The sequence below is a fragment of the Tympanuchus pallidicinctus genome, unplaced genomic scaffold, assembly GCF_026119805.1.
Source record: "Tympanuchus pallidicinctus isolate F22 unplaced genomic scaffold, pur_lepc_1.0 scaffold1, whole genome shotgun sequence".
Taxonomy (NCBI): domain Eukaryota; kingdom Metazoa; phylum Chordata; class Aves; order Galliformes; family Phasianidae; genus Tympanuchus; species Tympanuchus pallidicinctus.
Window position 1 is genome coordinate 68,291,212 of NW_026294618.1, and position 19,678 is coordinate 68,310,889.

Here is a 19,678-nt window from a genome sequence, read left to right on the forward strand (position 1 = left end):
ATTGAAAAACACATTATCAAATGTGCAATTCCTACTCTAGACTGTAGGAAAGAAATCTCTTTCCCACAGCTAACTGCATTGCTGGAATATTTTGGTTTGGACACTGATTCTCAGGAGTGGGAAGATAAGTTCATTTTATTACTGGTTAAATCTTACAGAGCTAGTTTCAGTGTATTTAAAAACACATACTTTCAATTTCAGAAATATTTTAGGGTACTAGAGAAGAATATCAAATATGTCCATATTCATATATGGGTCTCATCTGAACCTCCTCCCCCTTGTAAAGTGAAGTATTTGGGCAACAAAATGGTTGAGGGACTGATGGATAATATTCATACAGATTGAGCTTGAACTTCAAGAAGAAAATGTTTTTGGAGCCAGAACACTTTTTTTTTTTTTTTTTTTTTTTTTTCCCCTCATGCTGGAATTGGTTGGGTTCTGTTGTAGCTGTTCCTACCGCTCAATTCTGGAGAAAGTTCTGATTATCACATCTGCTGATGCAGCAAGTTGCTGTTCACATCTGAGTCATGGACAATGGAAGTTGTTATTTCAATGGAACATCAAGTTGGGACTTGCCTGCTGATGTGTTTATTTTCCATGTTTCTCTTCTGTGCTAGACCAGTACTCATTACTGTTTAAGTTCCACAACTTAATTTACCAGTTGCCACAATGTCTGTAAAATCCAAAACAGGTGCTGATCTGTTCAGTATGATATATTAGTTTAAATCGCCAAATTATGAATTGCTACAATTTATATAGACAGGAGTCTGAATCAAAATTTTGGATCTAAAACACCCCGAGCATGAAGAGGATTTGGATTCAGATCTAAACTCTGTGGTTTGGGTTTTTCTTTAATCACATGCTGTTGCTAGCCTCTATTTCATGTGTCTAAAATGTCCCAGCTGTGCAGAGTATTTCCATGAACATGTTGGACTTGTTTTTACACAGATGTAAATCAGGAGTAAGTTAGCTGAAGTCAGTGCAACTGATGCCAGTAGATGTGTGAGAAAATATCTAGGCTTTCTATACAATGTCTTTGTATGTTAGTATAAAAGGGGCATGTATTATCTGTGTCATCTTTAGGGGATGCATATCTGCAAGCCTTTGCATGTATGCTGGTGTCTTGCAGAATATTATAGTAAGTAAAAAAATATTATGGAGTGAGAATGTTAGTTCTTTACAACAGTCATTTGAAACTTTTTTTTTTATTCAAGGTAGGTCTCAGTGCCATTGTTGTATTCTCCTTGCTATCTATCTCATACCTCGCTGGTCTTTTCTATGCTCTCATACCATCAGTGCATCGTCTTCACACTTTCGTAACCTTGTCCCAGTGCACCTTATTGATTGCCCTACGTTTGTCATCTTTACTTTAAGACTGCCACTTATCAGCAATTAGGAACTAACATTAGAAAGTGTTTCAGGTACAGAGCTGAATCAAGCATTTATAGTCAATCCAGCTTTTCCTATTGAATTACTTAAAAGTTTCCACAGAGCTTGAACTGTGAAGAAACCCAAGATCTCCTTAGGTTAGACAGAGCTTGCGAAAGTCTTGTTTTTGTTATCTCTTTCCCTTCTTGTCCCCTCTTTCATTATTCTTGTATCCATATCCCTTTTTGGATTGAAATATAACTGTCCCTGTGGTATTTTGTGTCCTGGCCAGAAGCAAGAACTCCTGGAAGTGTTGTTGCAAAACTTGTCTTTTATCTAATGCTCCTGTGTAATTTTCCAGACGTAGAACTTAATCTTTGTGTGTTTCCAGATTCATGCTGGATGAAAATAAATTTCTCTTCATTTACTTTTATCTTTACTCGAATGCAGGTGCTCTCTTACTCTGTCACCAAAGGAGAGTGCTTGGCTTACCTGTTCTAATAGAAGTGGTCTGACTTCCACCATATCGTACAAGCAAGGAGAAACTGCCTCACAGATTTTTGTATTTCCAAGACAGCATGCTGTCTCTGCCCAACTGCAATTCCCCTGGAGGAAGATGGTCAGACATCTCATTAAGGGTTGTTCATTCTTGCCTCTTCTAGCCAAGAACAATATAAAACAGGGTGAATCAAGGGTAAGATCTGTGCAGTTACCAGATGGTGTTCAATAACACTTAGCATGAAAGTATTAGCCACTAAGGGAGAAAGAGTGAAAATAAGGCCTGTGGAGTTTCATGTTGTACTCTATAGCATAGAAGAAATAGTTAACTCAGATAGCTCTGAAAAAGTAATAAAATAATGGGGAAAAAATATATATAATTAGATCTGCAAGCCCTTCTTCAGAAAAGTATTTTGCCTTGTCTAAGGAAGATATATATCTTGATAAACTCTTAATAAGTTGCCATTAGATATGTTCATTTAGGACAGGCAAGGATGAATAGTCATTGACTGTTTCTTCCTGGGCCTGGCAGTATCTCTAAACTTTACCAAAGGTGAATCATGTGAGGAACGTCTGGGCTCCTGTTGCTGTGTCCATGAAATACAAGCCTTTTGAGAACATGGCTAGCTTTCTAGCAGTTATCAGCTATAGCTTCAATCTCATAAGAGAGGCTTAAAAAGATGCAGGAAAAAACAAGTCTGCTTTGGCTCCAGTGTTTTTATTATACGTCATATATTGCTCATCAGGGATGAGTAATATTTAAATGATTATCAGGAGTGTTTTTGGAACACAAGTTCAAATGAAGTGTTCAGATAACTTTCTAAACAAAATGAGAACTGAACTGGGGAAAATTCAAAGGTGAAGGGATACCTATTATGGGAATAGGGGAAACTTCTGGCCCTTAAGGCTTAAGGATAGGCACACCTACAGTGACTGGATAATGGTATATTTTCCCCCACACTGATAACTGAGGCAATCTTGGTTAGGACTTAAAGGTTTAAAGTAAAAGATTGCTCACTGCTGAGAACCATGTTCCTCCAATTCTTATTGCTAACTTTCTCTACTGGAATTTTATGAATACTTAAGCATAGATAACTCCTGAATCCATTCCCTTTATATTGGAGGCACCAAATCACCTGCCTCTGTGTAGTTCAAAATTCAGCTTAAAAGCTCTCATTTTTCAGTACTTCTTCTGCAGGGATTGCTTGATATAGTCTTAGAATTCACTAATTAAATTTTTTGTAGCAGCTTTCTCTATTTTAAAGGAACATCTGGAAGTGACAGAGGATTAGGTTTTGATGCTTCCTGGTTGTGACTTCACTATGGCCAAAGAACAGGATCTTGATTTGATTCTTGTACAGGATTATGTAAAAGAATGTAGAGTATCCTAACTGACAAGATTTTTAGGCTTAGAAATGCATGGAAGAAAAGAGGTTTAGTAATGGGCAAGTAACATTTTATGAAGCAGTTTAGCTAATAAAAATACCATGTGGAAAAGTACTGCATTGGTCTATTATTTCTTTGGGTGTTATGTACATGTGAAAGCATGTTTTGTTTCCATCTCTATAAGGATATTCTGCATTTGAACTAGGAGATAGCAAATTTCATTTATTGTAGAATTCCTATGACTCTGTATTTGTTTTTTCTCAAAGACTAGGGTTGAAACTACTGAAAGAGCCAGGGTTTTGACTGGACTTTCTGAAGCAGTAAGAATGAGCTGTTCTTTATCATATTAATTTCAGCTGACTCATGTCATTTTACCTCCCCAGACCAATGAGGGTTGGTTAAACTATATCCAAACCAGTCATAAATTACCAATGAATCAGTAACAGAATATTTTGGATTGGTATACAAAAACATTTCTTGCTCCATATTTAGTAAGTTTGGATCCTTTTGTGGTTCAACAATATTTCACAGAAACAAAACATTCTCAACTTCAAGCAGAGTCTAGTTTCCTTAATAAAATTTTTAGTGCATGGATGGCAAGGAGTAGTTTAGCCAGTTTACAGCTGCATCCCTATTAAAGCAGCAAATAAAGGCACTGTATTCAGAACTTTCTGCTGTCATTTATTTATTTATCTGGTAGATGTGCTGATACTAAATGCATGGTATGCAGTGGATAAATCATGATCTCAGCTCCTTGCTATAATAATCCTTGCTACCTTTCCAACTGGGAGAAGAAAAGATTAAAATATTTGGATGTAGAAGTTACGAAGTTATGCTAAGGAACATACTCTCCTTGGCTGGAGTACTTGGTAAACTTGTAATTTGGTTGCGATATTGCTGTTGAGAAGTTTTGTGGTACAGATTTTAGACAAATTAATGGCAAAATTCAAGGATAGGAACGTTGCTGAGAAAAACAGTATAAAATAGACTTCTGTATTGAGAGGTTCTGTATTACTACAGGTATTCTGTATTGCTACATAAACATTAATGTAACACATCTATTTTATGCTTTGATGGATATGTTAAGAATGATGTCATAGTATCTATATTTTATAGCTACATCCAAGAAATGTAAGAAAACTGAAAATTGTTCCTGGAGCTGTAGTGCACATAAGCACTGTGCTAAGCTGTTGTAGAAAAAGCAAGTAATCCAGGCTTAGCCAGAGAACTAAAGTTAAAGTCAACTCTGTGGCCTCAATCAAATGCTGATCTTGTGGCTTTGGCACTTAGATAATGTTTTGCTCTTATATGGCATCTTTCATTCATGATTTATGAAATGCTTTACAGAGACAAACAAGTATGGTAGTTTTTTTTTTTTTTTTTTTGGGGGGGGGGGGGGGGGGGTGACAACTGAAAAAAATGCAAAGAGATAAAATGCATCATCTGTGGTTAGTTCATTGCAGGCAGAAGTGATAGTCCTGAGTACAAGTATTGCCTGATTTTTGGGTAGACGTGCTTTGCTTGTTTTTATTATCATTATTATTAAGAACTTTGTGGATGTATGCAACTTAGAGATTCAGTATTTTATTGCTGTCCTATACACTTCTGGACTCGACTCAGAAATGGAAGATAGTTGTGTAAGACCTTGAATTCAGGATGAACCTTGAAAGCTCAAAAAAATGACAAGTACCACACTAGTTTTCAAAACATAGAGACTCAATGGTATGCAAACCAAACAACTCAGTCCATGCTTTTTCTTGGAACATCATCCAAATACCATTAAGAATGACCTTCAACAAAGATATTTTCTTTTAATGGATGCAAAGAGAATCATAAATTTGTTTACAGTGTATCCTCAAGTGTTTTTAACAAGTAAATATAATTGCCAATTTTGATGGATTCATACAGTTTCTCTTGCTGCACCCTTTGTTAATGGCATGGGCTTTTTTCAGCCATAACTGAATCTTTTTGTAGGAAGGAACATTTGGGAAAATGATGATTGTGATTAAAAAACAGGAATGGGTTTTTAGTCTTGAGTTTAATTCCTAATGTTATTGCAGACTTCCTTGGTAACATTTGACAAGTTACTGAATCTCTGTAGTTTAGTTCACAGTCTGTAAACCGATGTTGCTGGAATTTCTCTTCCTACAGGAAGGTTGTAAAGAGTGATTAATTAAACGAGATGCTCTTATGATGAAAGTAGCATATATTTAGAAAAGGAATGGATCTGCAGAGGACTTAAGATTTTTTTTTTTTTTTTAAACCTTCTGAAATGTGTGAATCCTAAAGAAATATTTAAGTGTGATCCTTTTGTACGGATTCTATCAGTACTGGGAAAATGCTGCAAGGATAATTTGAATCATTTCTATTATAAATCTGTGGTACTTGGGTGCCTCCTTCATTTCAGACAGCTTCACATCTGAACATCTTTACCTGGGAGACAAAATTCAAGCCATTGCCAAACCCATGGCAAATGTGTCAGAATCAACTAATGATTCAGTTTAAAATAAGTTGTGGCTGGAGCTATGGTGCAGAATGCATTTTAAAACAAAGAAACAAACAAACAAAAAAGCCAGAACCAAAATGGACTTCACTGTTTCTTTTCCTCCTCTCATGCTGAAGCTAATTTCAACCAAATTTCTATGTTGCTTCTGGGTTCCCAGAGCAATCGCACACCATGGAGAAACACCTGTGGCTATGCTTCATCTCATCAGCAACAGAAGATGCAATGGTTTGCAAGAGCCAGGTCACAGACTCCATTATATATAGCATGTAGACAGAGGAGGAATAGAATGTGGCATTGGTGGGGCGATTATGCCTGTTAAATATTATTCCAAAGGCTGTAATCTGTGTGAGACAGTATCAGGGAGCTACTGTCCACAGTGAAATAATATTTCATAGGTGCCATTCTGGACATTTTAAAAATTTGTTGGACATAGAAGCAACATCTGTACCATGGAGTAATTATGCTCCCAACTAAAACAATCTGAGAGGATAAGCTCTTGTGACTTTTTTCCAGTACAACTGGAAGCTACAAATAAGAAATATTGCATCAAAGACTTTGGACTCCAGATATCTTTGTCCTTATGTTGTAGAAGTATGGTGGTTAGATGAGTTTTTGGGAAGAGTTCAATCTTGCTGGGCATTGGCTCTTCCATTTTGGTGAGAGAAAAAAATCTAATTAAAATGATATAGGTGTTCTTTAGAGCTCTTTCTTTTCTCATTTGTGTTTTTGAAGCAGTTGGAAGACTTTTTAAATACAAATATTACCTAAGCTTCCTTGAGTGTGTAATGAGCATGTGAGAATTGATTCTCATTGCATCCTATCCCAGAAAGTCTCAAAAAGGAAGTCAGTCAATAGATGAGAGCTTCTCCTATCCTTAGATCCACTGCGTTTGGAAAGAGCACTGAATTTTTACTTCTGGAGTGCAGTAGTCTCTGCTATTGTTAATTTGTCACTCACAGTTCAGTATGTGTGAATGCTGTTTTCAGTTTTACAGATTTTGCAGTGCCTAACGTGGTGGGTCCTCACTCACTGATTTTAATTGGAGACGGTGCAAATGCTCCTCAGTCAGATTTCTTATCCATAGCAATTCTTTTTGTTGTTGGGAAATCTCATGTATGTGGGTCCAGAAGAGAAAGAAATAATGAACTGCCAGCATGACTTCACCATGACTTGATTTTTTTTTTTTTTTTTTTTTTTTTTTTTTTTTTTTTGTAACTTTCTCTGATGCTGCTGGGCAATCTTCTGGGAAAGATTTATAAGCTACAGGCCAGCTGATGTGTAAAGACAAAGAACAGCAAGGGAAATGCATTCTGCCAAGAAAGCAAAGCCACTTACAATGTGACAGAGAACTTGGAAAAAAAAAAAAAGCCTTTTATGTTCTGATGAATTGCCTGTTTTGTATCCTGGTTTGTTGACCCCTCCACTGTCTTCTAGATATACACAATTTTGTTTTTCATATATGAGGTTTTTTGTTTCCAAAAGTTCTCGTAACAATTAGAAATAAATGGCTTCCTAATGACTTCTTGCCTTGCAAAACAATGTTTTGAATTAAAGGAAAAAATATTTTTGCCCAATGCATAAATGAACATAGAGTTCCGTAAAACCCCAAAGTTGGGAGGAAGTAGAACTGCCAGTGGTTTGAGAAAACCACAGCCAGGTTCTTCTCTCCTTAAAAAAAAGTGTTTTCTCTCATGAGGCTTGCTTGTCAAACTCTGGTATATTCCAGATGTATACTATTTAATTATTTGCTTTTATCGTGATTTCTCCTTTTGAAGATTACAGTATTTGAATCTAGTAACCTGTTATCTTAAAATCAACAGTTTGTCAAGAGTAAAATCTACCTCTTGGGTTCTACTGCTTGCCTTCCTCCCAAAATACTTTGTTCTGAAGAAGCTGGTGGCAGTGATAAATGTAAGAGAATTGGAGCTCTGCAGTTATTGTCAGCAAGTTAGCTTTGTAGGTTGAGGATTAGACCTTTGAAGTCTTATCAAGTTTCTGCACTGCGTGAATCAGTTGCTTACTTGATTTAAATTATAAAAAGAAATGTTCAGTTGTGATATTGTCTCATACTGTGTCTTCGTCATTTGAGATGCCTTCTGTGTTCTTTAGTTCCCTAGGAAGGGAAGGCAACCAGCCATATGGAGAGTGGCCAGTTGCCTGCTGATCACGATAGGCAATAAATAGAGTTCCATAGAAACTCAGATATAGAAAAGCCCTGTTTAGCAGAGCCTCTCTGTCCCCCCACAAAGGGAGATTGTTCCCTGCCAGTCTGTATCACAACATCCTATACTGTTTCACTGTAGCTGTTGAAGGGATGCCCCTTTTTTCTTCGATAAATCATTTCTAAAGCTAATGGATTTATTTACTGGGCATTTAGACTACTTTCTTGATGTGAGGGAGAGAAGTATAAACCATCTGAAGTGAGGAAGAAGTGTTTTTTTTTTTTTTCCTGGGGGGAATTCTGTACATAGGAGAGGCTACTGATCAGACATAATTTGCGTGCATCTTCCACCAACCCTCCTGAGCACTGATTATCTGAATTAGTATGAATTTTTCTTTCTGACACCCATCCACTTGAAATTGCTGCTGAACTGGTATGGAGAGCTGGTGTCTTTCTGAGTATGCACAGAGAAGGTTGCAAAGGTGAGCTGGGAGGGAGGGATTCCCTCTCATGATTTCAGAAGAAAATCACATGAGAATGGCAGCCCTAGAGAATGCAGTTTGAGACCACCTGAAAGCTGATTTTCAGGGTTTCTCATGTCCTGTGTTCTGTATCAGTGGATGTGGACATTTCTGAATGCTAAGACAGAGATTCAGACAAATGTTTCTTATTTTCAATTGTGGATCATGGCTCATAGTTTTGTTTTAAGCTACCTCAGATGCTGTAGGAGTATATGTGTGTATTCTTTAATCCTAAAATAAAATTCTCAAATATAGAAATGTTGATCTGGCTTAGATTTTATATGCATTTTAAAATAGCATTTCAACACTTTAGAAGCCAAAATATTTTTCATATGAGCAGTCTTTGAATGAGATTAAGTAAAATGTTCCAGTTTTTCCCCAAGTATAATTGTGGTTATTAAAGACACAAACCAGGCAGATTAGCTATGTGTGAGTAAACTAGCTGGATGGTTTTGCTGGTTCACTTGTATTCTGAAAGCTGGATCAGTACTCATGAAAAGCTTAAGTAAACTAGAGGATAATTCAATACATAGACAATACATCCCACTGTTTCTCTGTTTATTTTCTCCCTGTGTGACTTCTGGCAACTGACAAAAAATACTAAATGAGAACAAGCCGCAAAAAAAAAAAAAAAAAAATTACTAATAACAGTACCACAGGAATGAAGGGCATAAACTTACCAGTGACTTGAGAAAAATGCAGAACATGGGGCACAGGGCACATGGAAAAAAAACAGTGGATTGCTATATATGCAGAATAGGATACCTTCAAAGCTGAAACTCTTTCAGTCTCTGTTTAAGGATAAATTTAATGGTAGATTGTTTTGTCTCTGGTAACCCAAGTTCTGTTAATCTGTAGGTGTTACATGACTCTGAACTCCCATACTTAACTGAAAATACGTAAAAACCAAAGACACCAAGGCCTCTGGAAACAAGAAACATTACTTATATATTTGCTGAAGAAATGCAAAGACTGTAATCTCTCCAGTTGAACATGTGTACAAAGAACACCACTTTTCTGATAGCAGTTCTGCTTTTTTTTTTAATATTTTTTTTATTACTATATCTTAAACAGTGCTGCTTTCAGCACTGTACTTTAAAAAAATCATGTTTTCCATCCCAATGTACAGTTCATTTTTCAGGCAGTGCATACAGCAAGGTAACGTATGGCTAGTCTATCAGAGTTTCAATATGATTTTCAATTGTTTTGATGATGCGGTATGAAAGAAACCAATTATTTACCTTAAACTGGGGCTATGATTAATTATAGGAGAAAAACAGGAAGATTTTTTTTTTTATCCACAAAGAGCCAAGTAAACTATTTTTGTGGCAAAATAATGCAGTCCATTTGTCTTTGTTGTTGTAGCCTTGTGTTACTGCTAGGTATCTTCAGTATTAAATGCATGGGCTCTTTTAATCTATGGTGAATACAATGGGCTCAGTTAACAAGAGTGAGTGTTTTAGTGGAATACAGAAGACTCCTAATCTTAGAGAATGAATGTAGTCAGGTAACGGGTGTTTTAGTGTCACTGTCAATATTTATCATGCCTTGAAAATCAAGATCCTTGGTTCATTTTTTAGCTTTGGTTCTGTTGCTTAAACTTTGCAACTTTTGGCATGATTCATGTAAAGGGAGTGCTTTGTGTTTCCAAAGAGGGTGTTATAGAAGCATTCAAGTGACACAGTGAAAGGTCCTTCTGAAAGGATAGTTCATCAGGACTGAGTACTACTCTTGAACCTGAGCCTGCTCCTATTGAAGTCTGTGCATTTACCTTAATAGTGATGGAATCAGATCCTAGAATTAAACTATTCAGGTAAATAGTCCTTCAATGGGTATGACTGCACTATCCTAAAGTATCTTTTCAAAACAAAACCAAATGGAGGGGAAAAAAAAAAGTTTGGAGCCCTCTTTCTTACAGTGTTTCTTCACGTTTCCAGGTATACGATACTCAGAGTGCTTAAACAACACAGAAAGCTCTTTGGTACCCTCCTCTAAGTATCTAGAGATTCAGAGTAAAGTAATTCAGTTAAATTTGATCAAAAGTATAATAAATAGAAGAAAAATCTACTGAAGTGGCACTTTTAAACCCTTACAAAGTTCACTCTCTCCTCCTCTCCCAATTGTTCTTTGAATTGTTTGTAGCTCCTCTCTTCCCTGCCTTGCAAAAATATTTCCTTCATAGTAGATAAGAAGGGGCCACCAAGATCGCCCAAAATCTCTTTAAGCTGTTTGGAGGAGCTTTTCCAGTGAGAGAGTAAAGGTGGAATTTGGGATTGCAATTGCAGTGTGTTACTGTGGTTTGTCCACTGCTCTGCAAATTTTGATTGCATAAATTGATGTCCATCTTTGTTCAGAGTAGAAAAGAACTTGTCTGTCTGATTTAATTCCAGCTCAATCATTTCTAGTTTACAAGGATATAGAATTGAGATGTTTTGCCTCTTTTAATCATTTGTGAAGCAATAACAGAAACAACTGATTGATGTACTGATATTCTGACCCACCATCTATTCATAAACACAACACAGTAAAGCACACTTAACAAAATACTTGTTAAAACAATGCTTAAAAAAATATGCTAAAGCCAAGCGTGTCAATCAAGCACAATCCTGTTTAACAACCAGTTTTCTGTGTTGTTTGTAACAAAATGATAGTGTAGTTTATCGTGTTTTTATAATCAGCAGATATGAGTCTCCAAGAACTCCACTACACTTCCGGGACTGAGAGTAAAGCAAAACACTGCCCTAATTGGGTGGTAACTTGGAGCTGACTTTGGGCACAGACCCATGAGTGCTTCACAAAAAAAAACCAACAACCACAACCACCACCAACCCAACAAAAAAAAAAAAAAAAAGCTCATAAAACCCAAGCCCATCTTCCCACTCAATGAAACTGCATGCTCTAGCTGGTGTTTTCAACCATCTTTGCTACAGTTTATATGGCAGGAGGTTTTATGTGGTAAATTATATACAAAGAAGCTCATGAAAAATAATGAGGTAAGGTGAGGGATCTGCATTCAGAGGTTTAACAGACTCCTTTTGAATAAAACAGTGTCTCAGGGAGCATTAGAGAGAATTGTCTGTTCTGCACATCCTCTTCAGGTGGTTCTTGGAGACCTATGATAAACATTATTTTTGAAGCCTTAAGCCCTTCTCGTCAAACCTCTACCATGGAGAAAAGACACACAGGTGTTTTAATGAGGTTCTCTGTTACAAGTGCAAGTAGCCTTGCCTTGTGTAATAGCAGAAATGTACACATTCTAACTGAACATTATATTATCTGATTAGTCACATACGTGATACCTTTCTGCTTAAATTCTTCTGTGCAAGCTTTAATTTGATGGTGATGTCCTGTATGTCTGGACAAAGAAGGAGGTCACAGTTTGCAGTAGGCAGCTCTTGGCTTTGTCCTGAAACAGTTATGAAGGACTGTTTTGCTTCATTGGGTCAGTATGAGGTAAGCTAATCTATGAAAGATAGGTTGAGTACAGCAGTTAAAAAGTTATTGTTTTGAATGTGTCATATGGTAAACTGAAGTCCTCAGTAATAAGGAAAACAAGATCTTAGACTTTCCACTGATTTCAGGACTGCGATGGAATGCTTTAGCATGACATTGAGGTGAGAGTAAGGTTTGTTCTGTAAATGTACCTTCTGCTTCATTCTTAGTGAGAGTGATGAGGTAATCTTGAAAAATGAGTGGTGTTTTTTTAAAGCAGATTAACTGAGACAGTCTAGCTGGGTACGTGCTCTGTAAGCATGTTTTCATTTAAATATTCAGATGCGTATTTCAAGCAAAAACAATGATATCACTTTACATATTATAGTCGGCATGTGTGGATATGTATACACAACCAAGTGTGTATATACAGATACATGCATATACATATATATGCATATCTATTACTATTGTCTAACTCATTTTCCCATTGTAGATGAGCCCAGAGGGAACAAAATATTCCTAGCTTGGAGGTTTCCACATCTGCCCTTCAGACAGCTATCAGACAAAAACAGCATGGCTACATAAATCACTGCAGTTCAGCACATTTTTTCAACAGCACAAAGCCTTGAGTGCAGAGCCACTTTATAGCACACTGCTCCAAAGTTTGTTCACAGACCTCCCATGCCAGCAGCAGGCAAGTCAGATCATTCTATTTAACATCTTACAGTAACCAGATGCAGGATAAAGAAATTGCCTCTCAATGCAATAGTCTAGCACTGGTCTATTCCAAATAAAACCGTAATGTCTAGCATTCATCCTTTCTCTTCTGCTCGTTTATCAGGACTTTTCAACCCAATCCCCCAACTTGAAGTGCTCTTCACTTCATTATACAAGCTGTTATACAAGCTGATCTGAACTTCATCTTAGGCTGTGGAACAGTAGTTTTCACTCAGTTGGAGGGGAGGTTTTGTAAATCAGTTATAAGGAATCCACAAAAAGAGGGACCTCATACTTGTCAGTATATTTGAGTACCTAGTGTTGTCGGAGGGTACAGCTGTCCCCTGGCTATTGAAGGGTTTTGTAAGTTGAATAAGGGCTGAAAACTGATGAATGACCATCTGAATCCGTACACTGCTAGGTCTTTCTTTCTCATAATCTACAGACCCCAAGCTGCTTTCATAGAAGAGAATGGAGTTTCTTTCCACAGACAGGGGAAAAAAAAGCAGGAAATTTACATTAAGGCAAAGTAAAAATAGGTTGAGAGTAGCTTGCTTTGAGCTAGGTAGATGCATGCATCCTGTTTTGTGCTAAGGACATCACTACAGAACTGTGAATAGGCTTTATTAGAGTGACCATTCCAAATTAAAAAATAAATGGATTTAAAAAGAAGAAATAGAAGTTGAGGGTATACTGTCTTGTCTTGTCTTAATCACTGTGTGATTAAAATCACACAGTGCCTTCTGACCAAAGACAATTCACAGCTGTGCACTCTATCATGGGTGCGGCAGTGTTATACATTACTATTTAAAAGGCTGCAAGTCAAGTTCAATAACTAATTTTTATATTTCAGCCTATGTGCATCTCTCTGCAGCTTTTCCTCAAATGGACAGAGATGCCCGTGCTCCTGTATTGAAATGGTAACACTGGCCATAGAATCATGGAATCATAGAATGGCCTGGGTTGAAAAGGACCATAATGATCATTCAGTTTCAATTTCCCTGTCACAGGTTGGGTCACCAACGACCAGACCAAGCTGCCCAGAGTCACATCCATGGCCTTAAATGCCTCCAGGGACTGGGCATCTACAACATCCTTGGGCAACCTGTTCCAGTGCATCACCACCCTCTGTGTGAAAAATGTCCTCCTAATATCTAACCTAAGCCTTCCCTGTCTCAGTTTAAAACCATTCCCCTTGTCTCCTGGGTCTTTATTCTTCTGCTTTCTTGTGCTGGTCTTTTGGCCTGTAGATGTATACGGTAGTGACTTTTCAGCCTTGTGCCTTTTTTTCTTATGGCATGCTATATGATGTGCTTAGTAGAAAGAGTTGCTCTGTACTGTAGATGGTGGCATCCCAGTTCTGGAAACATATAAATATGCATGTGGTTCATTTTCATATGAAGACTTTTTTTTTTTTTTTTTTTTTTTTTTTTGCCATAAAAGTGGTGAGGAGTCCGAATATATACCAGAGGGAATGAAACCAAATCCCTGCATAAAATTGAATAGTGTAAGACAAAGAGAAGATGCAGGTTATGCTATGCGTAGTGAATAATTTTATGGATGTTATTTTGATAAACTGCTTAATGGCACAATAAAGAAACAATCTGATGCCTACTCTTGGACTACTGGAAAAACTGGCTTGTGGACTGCAGCATATTGCTTGTGGTTGAGGAAAAAATATCCTGATTGTCCACAGCCTGGATGTGTGACCAATGTCAAGAACAAGGCGGAAAGGTAAAGCAAAGCAGAATACAAAATGGTATAAATAATTTTCCCCAACAAAAGGAAGGTTTCAGGTATCTACAACTAAATAATCTGATGATTTTAGTGTTATCAGACTGAAGTATCTGAAGGATGAAATCACACTGACTCTAGTGGTTGAATAGAAGGAACTCATTTCTAACAGTACTAAGAGCCTTTGGTATATGTGACAAAGAAAGAAAATTTCATGAAACACATGACTGTAATAATATTTTATCTATGATCATATCTGTTAGATACATATAGTTTATAGTGAATTTTAGTCTTATCAGCTGAGGTAAACTTAATAATCAAGAAGTCTTCTGATATATTCCCATTATCCTTTCTTCTTGGAAATACTGTGCGTGAATTTTAAGCAGTGCCTATTGTAGAATAATAGCCCCTTGGGCTATTATTTACAGTTACTGTAAAATATAATGCATTGAAATGCTGAAATAAATTGGAGACCATAAAAATATTTGATTATATTAAAACGCAAAGCAGGGGATAAGCAAGTGCTAACTCCAGTAAAGGAGTCACACTTGGTAGTCTGTAGCATAAGCTGAAATTTATTGTTGAAAACAATTTTCTGAAATTTGACTAGGCTGCTTTCTGTGCTATTAGGGGCAGGAATGCCTCTCTGTTGAAAACTATTTGCATTCAAATACGGTTTAGTCATAATTGTTTATTTTTTGCTGAGTGTTCAGAATAGTTCCAGCTCAGGTTGTTCCACTGTTGTTGCCTTCATCTTGGTTGCTACCAGCAAGTTACAAAAATATTACTTTAAGCTTGTCTTTCTGTGAATCTTCTCTTTTCACAATAACAAATTTGTTTGCTATATGAACTTAGAGATAGAAGAGCCAGTTCAGGATGAGCAATACTGACTTATGTTTCAAACCATCTTTCTCTCTTTCTGAACTCTCCTCCTTTAAGGAAGAAGAATGATGCAATAACTCTAAGATGTACATCAGTGGAATTCCAGTTTCTATGTCACTGACTGCTTCTTCCTATCTAAGGATAAGGCAAATCTTTTATCCCTTGCATATTTCAGTGTCTCTACTAGCTTTGACACATTTATCTATTCTTTTGGCTACATATGCTGCTGTAGTAAAGATAACAATGGAATATTTTCCAATTTTCAGTCACAGGTTTTATCTTCTTTCCCTTTTTTATTTGTTCAAAGTACATTTCCTAGGCTCTCTCATATGCTATATTTTCTAGAAGTTACTTGCCTTTTTGTCCTTCCTGCTCTTAAATTTGTCAGTTACGCTAACTTGGTGGAAATTGTTGTAGATGTACAACCCAAATTCTCCAGTGAGGTTTGGCTAACTAACAAGCTATTCAAGTGGTTTTGTCTCCTGGGTATATCTTCATCCTCTGTTTTTCCAGGTTGCTAGAATATTCTTGAACCCATAATTTACCCTAATCTTCTCTAAGGCTTTGAAATAATAAAATACTTAAATAAAACTCTTTGGATAAATGCCCTTTAAAATATAACTTTATCTGTAAACTATCACGTTCTCAAGGGAATGGATTTTGTTCCTCAGACAATTAAGGGGATTTTCTGTCCACTGTGTCGCTGTGGTTTGTCCACATCAGGCATACCCATCTAAACTTCTGCATCAGCTCAGAACAGAAAAGATGAGGAAAGTCTGAGAGGAAAATAGAACAGAAACTAGACTGTTTCTCTCCATGATTTCTTTTTTTCCTGAGGCCTGGGTTCAGTTCCCTGATCTGCCGCATGTTATTATGTTGGTCATGAAGTCTTTCTATACTCCTGAAAAATAATAATTTGCCCAACAGAGATGTTGCTGAGGATAAGTTAACAATGGCAAAGTTTCTAGCCATTACAGAGATGGAGGAGTAGTCTTACGAACAGTGAAAGGCTGTACTCTGAACTTTACTTCACAAAATAGGAGAAGGGAGATTGTTTGACTTGCCATCACTAAATCCACTTGGAATGCCTGAGGCAGAGCAGTGAACTGGATCCAGTCCCTCTGATAGAGGCTCCGTGCAGCCTATGTCCTTGAAAAGTGCTATTCGTAGTCCTGACTAGGTCTAACCCCAGAGTCCTGCAGATGTCTTCAAGACTGCCCCTTCTAACAGCCTGAATTAGGCAAGAGAGGGAAGCTTTGAGGACTTCATCATGCCTCCCTGCAGCTCATGAGGGCACCTGCCAGGAGAGCACCATCGTTTCAAGATTGGGCAGAGGCATGGTCTTCACTGTTGCTCACTTTGCTCATAGAGAAACATGACTTCAGTCATCTTCCCACTCTATTCAGCTAATTGTTAATTCCTGTCAGTGAAATGGATCTGCAAAATGTTTTGAATAGAGGATATAGGAACATCTCTTTCTGAAGACATAGCTAAATTTGAGGAAGGTGGATTTGAAATTTGTGCGTAATTTGTGAGCAATTTCCTTCTGAAAATAATTATAGTTAAAAATGAAGAAATGCTTAAAAATATCAGGAAAAGGAAGCTTTTCTTTTTGTATTACTGTGCCACTAAAAGATAAAAATTTCAACCATGTTATTATTTTAAAGTGATACCACTGAGATTGTCTCTCCATTCTCAAGCATAGTCATCAGAAAGACGTCTGTATTTCCTCAGATTAAGTGATAGGAAATGCAAACAGACCACAGTTCAAGTACAAAAATTACGGAATTTTATGACTCTCCTTATACATGTTTTTAGTAATAAATGCAGGGAAGCTACATGTAGAAACAGTTTTGTGAATTTATTAGCTTAAGCTACTCTTTGCTGCTCAAATGCTACTCTTTGTCATCCTTTTCATTCATTTGTTTGAAAGCTTCCTTCTAGTGGGCTTCATTTGTAATCTGAATTCCAGAATTTCCATACCTAAAGTTTATGATGGTGAAACGGCACTGATAAAAGCAATGAATGAAGAATTTTTCTCAGATCCGTTCCATTGTGCTTCATTATGCTTGGGGGAATTGTTAGTTTCTGTTAGCTCTATGACTTGCATATCTTTGTGTTTATTGAGAAACAACAAAATGATAGAAAAATTCTTCTGAGGACTTGGTGATTTCACTTCAGTCCTCATTCCAGCCTTTCAGAGGATAACATGCTATCTTTGTTCCTGTATTGCATGCAGCAGCATTAGAAATGATTTGGCTTTTGGCAGTATGTTCCAGGGTGTGTAGCTCCTCTTCCTCCCAGTACCAAGAGGACACCAAACTCTGTTGACTGTGTCTGTAGTTTAGAATCATAGAATCATGTAAGGTTGGGAAAGACCACTAAGATCATCTAGTCCAACTAAAGCGTGCTTCACTGCCAGGACCAGTCCGCTGAGCATCCAGGAGATTTTAGTATTGCTCTGTGGCAGAACTATGCAGGGGAGAGCGTTTGGTGAAATTCAAAATGTGGCCAATGTTAATTACTTCTATCAGCAAATACTCAATCACTGTCTTCTGAAGAAGATAAGGTTGAATTTCTGAGAAAGGAGAAACCTGGGTTGTAATGAGCAGAGCAGAAAGAATGTGAGTAGCAAAGGTCTTGCAGGGCTTTCCTGTGTGCAAGGATGCTTAACCGCCCTATACCAGTCCAAAAAAAATTAGTATTGTAGTCCATGGATTAACCAAACTAATGCAGGAACACTTCTGAGGGACTACACCTCATGGAAAACCCATGCCAGGGCTGGAAAACTCCTGGGAAACTGCAGATGTGGGTGATCCACATCATAGGTCAGACAGCACTTAATGGAGCAATCAGAACTTTTTGTTGTTGGCAAGAAATTGAATAAAATTACTTGAGTAGAGACATAGTGGACAGTCCATGGCCCATTTCAGATTTTGTCTTTTCTTCTGGCCCATTATGAGACTCTGGAATAGCAGCTGAGACACAGTTGTGTCTATACTGTCTACAGCATTTCCCTCTTCAGTTTTGGCTTATGTTTTTAAAAGCAAGCTTGCACACAAATACAAATGTATCTATACAGTGTTTCTGAATTTTTTGTTTCGTTGAAGAGTCTTCACATTCTGAATGTGATCTGTTGCATTTCATATGGTTCTGATACTTTGCTCATATTCTCCTCAGGCCTCCTGAACTGAGTCAATTGGACATATTATGGAAATATTTTTACAAAAGAATTGGGTGAAAAAAATGTTACTTAGATCCTTAGAACAGACTCTTCAGCCTGTTATTATAGGCTAGTTAATCCACAGCAAATAAATTTGAAAATTATACATTGCTGTCTCATTTTTTACTGGTGAAAAATGTTTCTGCTACCAACATTTTTTTGGTCTAGAGCATCCAAGACACTGTTTTCAGCTTCACAATGGTTAAAGGAGGATTCATAGATTCCCTAATTGTGATGGTGTTTTATTCTATGTTACAGAAATATTGCAGTCATTACCATCTTATAACAGAAGTTGAACAACCTCAGATACATTGAATACACTATTATTTGAATAGGCAAAAAAGACAAAGCTTTTCTTTCATTTTTGGGTAATATTTACGTGTATTCCCTGGAGGAGGGGATCATGGAGCAGTTTTCACATGAGAATAGTATTCTTACAGCATTAATTGTTATTATTATTATTTTTTTCTAGTTTTTGAGGGTGGATCAAGACAAAGACAGAGAATGCAGCCTGGACTGTGCTGGTTCTCCTCAGAAATCACTTTGTGCATCTGATGGAAGAACTTTCTTGTCCCGGTGTGAATTTCAACGAGCAAAATGCAAAGATCCTCAGCTGGAAATTGCCTATCGGGGCAACTGCAAAGGTGAGCAAATCTAAACTTTCCAATATTTTCCTTTGATCATAATGCAAAATAGTAGGCAAAGTAGCTTTTGAAATTTAATGAATATTGAGAACTAAGAGCACTGTACTTTAAGAGTTGTCTGAAAGCAAATAGATTGCAATTTGTCTTGTTGATTCTATAGAAATGTGATAGAAAAATTAATCTTCATCCCTCAGCAAAAATATGATTCCCTCACATCTTTACACTATAATAAATCATTAGGTCAACCTCAGAGTAATTCTCAAGATTGTTACCTTCTGAAGTTGCTTTTCTATTGCAGTTTGCCATTTTGAGTTAGAAAGAGTTGAATTCAGCTACATGTTTTCTAAATGTTATAATTTGCCCAGGAAAAAGTAAAATAAAGTCCAAATGGTTGCTGTTGTGTTGGTTTGCTTCAAAATATAATCCCCCCAGTGAAAATGAGAAGAAATTGCAGGCTTTTTTTCTATGTAACAGAAAGTTGTGTGAACCTTCAGGTTGTAACTTTGAAAAAATTAATTACATGGTTTGTGGTGCTCAGAGCCCTCACAAGCTGTATCTATCTACATCTTCTCTTTTACTTCTATCTTCCCTTTGCAGAAATTT

General features: G+C 37.0%; 1 protein-coding gene and 1 long non-coding RNA gene across 8 annotated transcripts in view; both read left to right on the forward strand.

Moving 5' to 3' along the window:
• LOC128086655 (uncharacterized) overlaps nt 1-19,678 on the forward strand; it is a 631,060-nt gene that overhangs the window by 73,452 nt on the left and 537,930 nt on the right. The gene's annotated exons all lie outside the window — the stretch shown is intronic.
• The window catches only part of SMOC2 (SPARC related modular calcium binding 2), a 132,494-nt gene that overhangs the window by 24,574 nt on the left and 88,242 nt on the right, over nt 1-19,678 (forward strand). For all 7 annotated transcript variants that reach the window (XM_052695307.1, XM_052695325.1, XM_052695297.1 and 4 more), the window contains exon 2: nt 18,904-19,075. In XM_052695307.1, the coding sequence (XP_052551267.1) occupies nt 18,904-19,075 (172 nt within the window). The remainder of the gene's footprint in view (nt 1-18,903; nt 19,076-19,678) is intronic.